Below are 8,976 nucleotides of genomic sequence, written 5' to 3' on the forward strand. Positions count from 1 at the left end.
AGTACGATTCTGAGGTCCAAGCGGGGTACTCTCCCGCGGGCCAGCCTGGTCGTTAGCCTGGTCGCTAGCCTGGTCGCTAGCCTGGGCTCTAGCCTAATCCTCAGTGTCTCCGTGCATGGAAAACGAAAGCCTGAGTACAAATCTAAGGTCCAAGGGGTGTAATCTATCACGGGCCAGCCTGGTCGTTAGCCTGGTCGCTAGCCTGGTCGCTAGCCTGGTCGCTAGCCTGGTCGCTAGCCTGGTCGTTAGACTGGTCGCTAGCCTAATCCTCAGTGTCTCCGTGCGTGGAAAACAAAAGCCTGAGTACAAATCTAAGGTCCAAGGGGTGTAATCTATCACGGGCCACTAGCCTGGTCGTTAGCCTGGTCGCTAGCCTGGTCGCTAGCCTGGTCGCTAGCCTAATCCTCAGTGTCTCCGTGCATGGAAAACGAAAGCCTGAGTACAAATCTAAGGTCCAAGGGGTGTAATCTATCACGGGCCACTAGCCTGGTCGTTAGCCTGGTCGCTAGCCTGGTCGTTAGCCTGGTCGCTAGCCTGGTCGCTAGCCTGGTCGCTAGCCTAATCCTCAGTGTCTCCGTGCATGGAAAACGAAAGCCTGAGTACAAATCTAAGGTCCAAGGGGTGTAATCTATCACGGGCCACTAGCCTGGTCGTTAGCCTGGTCGCTAGCCTGGTCGTTAGACTGGTCGCTAGCCTGGTCACTAGCCTGTTCGCTAGCCTGGTCGTTAGCCTGTTCGCTAGCCTGGTCGTTAGACTGGTCGCTAGCCTAATCCTCAGTGTCTCCGTGCGTGGAAAACAAAAGCCTGAGTACAAATCTAAGGTCCAAGGGGTGTAATCTATCACGGGCCGCTAGCCTGGTCGTTAGCCTGGTCGCTAGCCTGGTCGTTAGCCTGGTCGTTAGACTGGTCGCTAGCCTGGTCGCTAGCCTAATCCTCAGTGTCTCCGTGCGTGGAAAACGAAAGCCTGAGTACAAATCTAAGGTCCAAGGGGTGTAATCTATCACGGGCTAGCCTGGTCACTAGCCTAATCCTCAGTGTCTCCGTGCGTGGAAAACGAAAGCCTGAGTACAAATCTAAGGTCCAAGGGGTGTAATCTATCACGGGCCACTAGCCTGGTCGTTAGCCTGGTCGCTAGCCTGGTCGTTAGCCTGGTCGTTAGACTGGTCGCTAGCCTGGTCGCTAGCCTGGTCGCTAGCCTGTTCGCTAGCCTGGTCGTTAGACTGGTCGTTAGCCTGGTCGCTAGCCTGGTCTTTAGCCTGGTCGCTAGCCTGGTCGCTAGCCTGGTCGCTAGCCTGGTCGCTAGACTGGTCGTTAGCCTGGTCGCTAGCCTGGTCTTTAGCCTGGTCGCTAGCCTGGTCGCTAGCCTGGTCGCTTCTCTCTGACTCCTCCTGCGGAGCTTGAGGCGGCCGTCTGACACACCGTGTCATTTCCTCAATTATACTGTCGATATCAAAGCACATATTGGAACAGTTACGTCTTTAGAAACATCAAAATCACGGTTAAATATGCTATTCATTTTTTTTTTCCCCAAACATGATCTTGAACATCTGTCGTCGATGTGAGGACAGAGAGTTGGACAGAGAGTTGGACAGAGTAAATTTATCCTCAGCACAGAATCAAATCTATAAACTACACTGTCCTTCTTTATAACTCAGTGACTCTGTGAACATTAAGGCAGAACACTTACTGTGCGCTGCAGTTTAAACTGATCTGTGTAAAACTGATCAGAGAACAGTTACCTTTCATCTTGTGGTCGCACAGACTGAACATTCCTCTCAGTTATCAGCTGGATGTGAATATTTCTGAGTGAGGACGACTGTGGTGCAGCTGAAGCAAATAAATGTAGTTTAATCTGCTGATAGTCTGAATGCATTTTGACAGCATTTCATAAAATAAGAAATGAGCCAGATTTTATTAAAGGAACAAAGACACAGTCAGTTTGAACCTGGACACATTTTCCACTGCAATAAAACCATTAATAGGCCTGCTGAGTCGGACTGTCACTTTCCAATCACAGGTCCACGAGGAGCCTAAACTGTGTCTGATCTGTTCCATTAATCTTTTCATCTTCAGTTATTGCCTCCGTCAGGTTCCAGCTGAACAAACAGGCCTGTAGCCTGTATTTAAAATGAATAACAGGCTGCAGGAGAATTCAGCTCTTTATCATTCATTAAGGAAACTCCAGTCTGCTAAATGATGAATGAGTGAATAAAATGTAATATTGGTAACGTATCGATCCTCCACTCCTGCGTTTTGGAGCCAATCATGTTGTGCGTTGGCAGCGTTCATATTTGTAGCTCCACCCCATTAAAATGGAGGCTCTGCCTTTATTTACCCGTTGCCATGGTGAATCGTATCAGAGCTCCATTGATGAGGCTTTTTTTCACCCCCCCCACGCGTTTTAATCAGGCTCAACATACTCAGAGTTGACTGAACTGATTCTGATCGGAGTAAAACCCGGAGTTTGGCAGCTCAGAGTTCAGGTTTACACTGAAACGGGGCCCTGGAGCCGGTGGAGCGAAGCCAGAGCAAAGCTTATTACAGCCCAGACGGGTGAGATCATGAATCACCTGCTGCTCAGAAAGATGTTTGATTAGTAGGGTAGTTAGCGGTACGGCGGCCCCTAAGCTCATCAGCTGACTCCTAAATGTAAATGCTCTGTATGGCTCCTCTCTAGTGGATCAGGTGGAACAGCCACCAGGGGCCGTTCAGGGTTCAGTATCTTGACCAAGGACACTTCGACATGCAGCCTGAAGGAGCCGGGATTGAACCTTCTGAGTAACGGGCAACCCGCTCTACCTCCTGAGCCACAGCCGCCCCTCGTATAAAGATTTTCAACTGGCCAATTTTAAAATACAAAAAGTGAAAATATTTATTGCAGTTGTTCAAACATTAAGACTGCTGTGTTAAAAATTAAATGCTTTCAGTGTAAACTGTCATGTGGTGACATTTTATAATTAATTAAGTTCTTTAAAGGTTTTAGAAACCATGTATTTGATTTCTTTTGGGTTTTTGTAAATAAAGATCTCATATTTTTGTCTATAATGTCTCAGTCCCTTTCTTTACTCATCATTTTTTCTCTAAATCGCATAACTGATAAAAATGTTTTAAAAATGTAATTCACTCAACATACTGTATCAGTAATTAACAGATGTTATTTTTGATTTAAAATAGTTTTTGCCATCATTGGTCGCTCCAGATGATATGAACACCGCATATCATTAAAGATATAGATTTAAAGAGATCAACAAACTAAATATTCTGTACAAAAAAAGATATTTTAACCAGATGTAATTAAAAGGAAGTCCTGGGTCTGACACGGCCAACAGAGGGCGCTAAAGACGTAAACATGGGTCGTAATAAGCACGTTGCTTCATTTAGTTTTCATTTGTAATTTTCTGTAAGATGCAACACTTGCCTCCTGTGGCATCTGATTAAACAGTAATAATAATAATTAAAAGAGTAACCAGCAGTGAAATCACAAGCTCTAAATGATTTAGCATTTCTCTAAGGACACTGTACAAAGACTGAAAATAATCCACTGTTTCTGAAACATAAGAAAAAGTGTGTCAAATTGCAGGAAGATCTATTCCAAATCATACTACAATAAAAATACTTTATATGTAAAAGTCTTCCAATAAAAAAGCACAAAAACCAAACAGCCTGTCAGGAAAGCCGCGCTGAAAAGTCTTTTTATGGAAATATAAATACAGACGCTTTGGAGACACTTTGGAAATCATGCCAAATAGGGCAAAACACAATTTACAATTACAAAACCTAAAGTTAGTTAAAGTGAACATACATGGTCCGTTTTTATGCTTTCAACCTTTTGTTAAATTAAAAAAATCCAGTCAGACAGAAAATGTAGGCGTCTCGCCCAAAATCCCATTTTTATCTTTAAGAAGGCCGCTTAACATATTATAAAGTCAAATTAATGCCTACAGCTAACAAATTAATTTGTATTTAATCGAAGGTATTTTCCGCTCAGCCCTTCCTGGTGTGACATCATCACATTTAACAGGTGCAGCAGATAAAATAAGAGCAAGGGCGATAAAAAGTCTTCAAAATAAACTTTCCTATAGTTTTATTCCGCAGACAGTCTGAGCTAGAACGCCAACTAGCTCGCGAGCTTATGGGAGGTTAAAACCTCTGATTTTTTATTTATACATTTAGATTTTAGATTAGATCAACTTATTCAGAATTACTTTGATCAAAAACTATAAAAGTCTTTCTGTCCAAACACACTTTTCTTACATATAGATTTTATTTACTGGGGGGGGCATGTTACCCTGATCCCTGCAGCCAACAAGTCCTCCTAAAGGTCCGGGTCCTAGACCCGCCCCTGCTGCTCCCGGACCTCTAACGGGCCGCAACACAGAGACGCAACCCGCCATGTTTCAAAATGTCGGCGGAGTAAAACGGGAGCCTCGGGACCTAGACCACCAGAACCCGAACCCGCGGTGCCCCGACCCGGTTTATAAAACTGCAGTACAGGACTAGAGTCAGACTGAGACCTCGGACCCACCTGCGCGTCGAACAGCTGCCGGTACACCTTTCCGCTCGGAACCGCCCTGCTCTCACACATGCTAACGGTTATTAGCTGCTGGTCCGGGTCTTACAGCGCCCCCCCCTCGGAGCCGGATCACAGTCCCTCGGAGCCGGATCACAGTCCCCTCGGTTCCGGATCAGGGTTCTGCCGTGTATGTAAGTCTGGGTCTCCCTGGTCCCGGTTTCTTCCTCTCCGGTTAGCTTGCTTGATCACCTTTACCTGCCGCTCCGAGCGTCTCTCCGTCACCACGGCAACCAGCAATGCTCTGCGGCGTTCCCGGTCCGCGGAGAAAATCGTAAATTCCGAACACGCGGCAGAAAAAGTCTTAAAACCCAAGATGTGAATCCTGAAGAGGGTCTTTTAAAAACGTATTTCCAGAATAAAGTGGAAACGTCGAGAAGAAAGTTTAATTCTGGGCCTCTTTGTTCTCAGAATGACCCTGGTGTTTGGGGACCGTTCACCTGGAGAATCTAAAAAGTTCTGAAAAGCAGCTTTTGGTTTTGAATTTTCAGAATAAGGTTGAATTTACTGAAAACATTTGTTCCCTGTTTGTGGACCTAAAACTCTGTTCTAAAAGTTCCTCCAACCCGCTTTTGAGGAGAGCTTTTTAAACTCGGTAAGTCTCTACCGAGGTGAACTGTCCCCAAACATCAGGGCCAGGACCCCCCGTGGGGCCCCCAGATAAACCTGAGGGGTCACAAGACGACGTCTGTTCTAAAGTTTAAATTCTCTAAAGTAAGCAACTGAAAGCGTCTGAAAACCTTTTCCTTTGCTGCTGTTGTTATTCATCAGATATTTATTCCTCGTGCGTTTCCTAAAACAGGAAGTTGCTGCTGTCGTCGAGCCGGAGCTCGTCCACTGTGAACTCCCTGGGCAGTAGCAGATCACTAAAACCAGTGCTTTTTCTTCCTCGCCGCAGACACAAACACGCCAGATGAAGCAGACGAACTTTATTCAAAATGTTCAGAAACCAAATCAACATCTTCACTAACAGAAAGATCTGACAGAACCAAGTTTAGTCCGAGTCGCTCATGTCGCTGATGCTGCTGTCGTCCAGGTTACCGGCGGGGTACTCTTTGCAGCAGAGCTTCGACCTGACGGCACGCTTCCTGTCGTCATGGAAACAAGAACAACAAGCTGCAGAAGGACTCTGATTGGTGCAGAAATATAAAGTGGAAACGAATCGCCAACTGACCTGCGGTAAAAGAAGTGTGGTTGAAATCTGGAGTCGTCTGTCCCCGTCTCCTGCAGACAGACAGGTGGACAGACAGAGAGACAGGTGGAGACACAGAGAGACAGACGGACAGACAGAGAAACAGGTGGACAGACAGACGGACAGACGGACAGACAGAGAGACAGACGGACAGACAGGTGGACAGGCGGACAGACAGGCGGACAGACAGAGAGACAGACAGACGGACAGACAGGTGGACAGACAGAGAGACAGGTGGAGACACAGAGAGACAGACGGACAGACAGAGAAACAGGTGGACGGACAGACGGACAGACAGAGAGACAGACGGACAGACAGGCGGACAGACAGAGAGACAGACAGACGGACAGACAGAGAGACAGACGGACAGACAGGTGGACAGACAGACGGACAGACAGGTGGACAGACAAGCGGACAGACAGAGAGACAGACGGACAGACAGAGAAACAGGTGGACAGACAGACGGACAAACAGAGAGACAGACGGACAGACAGGTGGACAGACAGGCGGACAGGCGGACAGACAGAGAGACAGACAGGCGGACAGGCGGACAGACAGGCGGACAGACAGAGAGACAGAGAGACGGACAGACAGAGAGACAGACGGACAGACAGGTGGACAGACAGGCGGACAGGCGGACAGACAGAGAGACAGACGGACAGACAGGTAGACAGGCGGACAGACAGGCGGACAGACAGAGAGACAGACAGACGGACAGGTGGACAGACAGAGAGACAGACGGACAGGTGTGTGATTATTAGGCTGTAACATCAAGCAGAGCATTCAGCACTGACCTGCTTTCTTGATGACAACTGTAATTGGTGCTGTAGAGAGCTTAAGTCCCGCCCCTTCCAGAGGACCTTACTTTGGAAAATATATGTACGGTAGTCAACGGCGAGAGACAACTTATCTTTTGATCCTGCTTGAGCTGAGCGCTGAATCACACACGTTAGCTTCAGTAACACTAGCTTCAGCAACGTTAGCTTCAGTAACACTAGCTTCAGCAACGTTAGCTTCAATGACGTTAGCTTCAGTGACATTGGCTGCGATGATGTTAGCTTCAGTAACACTAGCTTCAGCAACGTTAGCTTCAGTGACATTGGCTGCGATGACGTTAGCTTCAGTAACACTAGCTTCAGCAACGTTAGCTTCAGTGACATTGGCTGCGATGATGTTAGCTTCAGTAACACTAGCTTCAGCAACGTTAGCTTCAATGACGTTAGCTTCAGTGACATTGGCTGCGATGATGTTAGCTTCAGTAACACTAGCTTCAGCAACGTTAGCTTCAGTGACATTGCCTGCGATGACGTTAGCTTCAGTAACACTAGCTTCAGCAACGTTAGCTTCAGTGACATTGGCTGCGATGATGTTAGCTTCAGTAACACTAGCTTCAGCAACGTTAGCTTCAATGACGTTAGCTTCAGTGACATTGGCTGCGATGATGTTAGCTTCAGTAACACTAGCTTCAGCAACGTTAGCTTCAGTGACATTGCCTGCGATGACGTTAGCTTCAGTAACACTAGCTTCAGCAACGTTAGCTTCAGTGACATTGGCTGCGATGATGTTAGCTTCAGTAACACTAGCTTCAGCAACGTTAGCTTCAATGACGTTAGCTTCAGTGACATTGGCTGCGATGATGTTAGCTTCAGTAACACTAGCTTCAGCAACGTTAGCTTCAGTGACATTGCCTGCGATGACGTTAGCTTCAGTAACACTAGCTTCAGCAACGTTAGCTTCAGTGACATTGGCTGCGATGATGTTAGCTTCAGTAACACTAGCTTCAGCAACGTTAGCTTCAATGACGTTAGCTTCAGTGACATTGGCTGCGATGATGTTAGCTTCAGTAACACTAGCTTCAGCAACGTTAGCTTCAGTGACATTGCCTGCGATGACGTTAGCTTCAGTAACACTAGCTTCAGCAACGTTAGCTTCAGTGACATTGGCTGCGATGATGTTAGCTTCAGTAACACTAGCTTCAGCAACGTTAGCTTCAATGACGTTAGCTTCAGTGACATTGGCTGCGATGATGTTAGCTTCAGTAACACTAGCTTCAGCAACGTTAGCTTCAGTAACACTAGCTTCAGCAACATTAGCTTCAGTGACGTTAGCTTCAGTAACATTGGCTGCGATGATGTTAGCTTCAGTAACACTAGCTTTAGCAACGTTAGCTTCAGTAACACTAGCTTCAGCAACGTTAGCTTCGATGATGTTAGCTTCAGTAACACTAGCTTCAGTAACACTAGCTTCAGCAACGTTAGCTTCAGTAACACTAGCTTCAGCAACGTTAGCTTCAGTGACGTTAGCTTCAGTGACATTGGCTGCGATGATGTTAGCTTCAGTAACACTAGCTTTAGCAACGTTAGCTTCAGTAACACTAGCTTCAGCAACGTTAGCTTCGATGATGTTAGCTTCAGTAACACTAGCTTCAGTAACACTAGCTTCAGCAACGTTAGCTTCAGTAACACTAGCTTCAGCAACGTTAGCTTCAGTGACGTTAGCTTCAGTGACATTGGCTGCGATGATGTTAGCTTCAGTAACACTAGCTTTAGCAACGTTAGCTTCAGTAACACTAGCTTCAGCAACGTTAGCTTCGATGATGTTAGCTTCAGTAACACTAGCTTCAGTAACACTAGCTTCAGCAACGTTAGCTTCAGTAACACTAGCTTCAGCAACGTTAGCTTCAGTGACGTTAGCTTCAGTGACATTGGCTGCGATGATGTTAGCTTCAGTAACACTAGCTTTAGCAACGTTAGCTTCAGTAACACTAGCTTCAGCAACGTTAGCTTCGATGATGTTAGCTTCAGTAACACTAGCTTCAGTAACACTAGCTTCAGCAACGTTAGCTTCAGTAACACTAGCTTCAGCAACGTTAGCTTCAGTGACGTTAGCTTCAGTGACATTGGCTGCGATGATGTTAGCTTCAGTAACACTAGCTTTAGCAACGTTAGCTTCAGTAACACTAGCTTCAGCAACGTTAGCTTCGATGATGTTAGCTTCAGTAACACTAGCTTCAGTAACACTAGCTTCAGCAACATTAGCTTCAGTAACACTAGCTTCAGCAACATTAGCTTCAGTGACATTGGCTGCGATGATGTTAGCTTCAGTAACACTAGCTTCAGCAACGTTAGCTTCAGTAACACTAGCTTCAGCAACGTTAGCTTCGATGATGTTAGCTTCAGTAACACTAGCTTCAGTAACACTAGCTTCAGCAACAT

At 46.3% G+C, this 8,976-nt stretch overlaps 1 protein-coding gene across 1 annotated transcript in view; it reads right to left on the reverse strand.

Moving 5' to 3' along the window:
• Positions 1-5,483: 5,483 nt before the first annotated feature.
• card9 (caspase recruitment domain family, member 9) overlaps positions 5,484-8,976 on the reverse strand; it is an 11,599-nt gene continuing 8,106 nt past the window's right edge. Inside the window, exons 12-13 of the mRNA XM_046034817.1 lie at positions 5,744-5,793; positions 5,484-5,657 (exon numbers count right to left, since the gene is read on the reverse strand). Of these exons, the coding sequence (XP_045890773.1) occupies positions 5,564-5,657; positions 5,744-5,793 (144 nt within the window). The 3' untranslated portion in view covers positions 5,484-5,563. The remainder of the gene's footprint in view (positions 5,658-5,743; positions 5,794-8,976) is intronic.

This window comes from Micropterus dolomieu, linkage group LG21 (assembly GCF_021292245.1).
Source record: "Micropterus dolomieu isolate WLL.071019.BEF.003 ecotype Adirondacks linkage group LG21, ASM2129224v1, whole genome shotgun sequence".
NCBI classification, from domain to species: Eukaryota; Metazoa; Chordata; class Actinopteri; order Centrarchiformes; family Centrarchidae; genus Micropterus; species Micropterus dolomieu.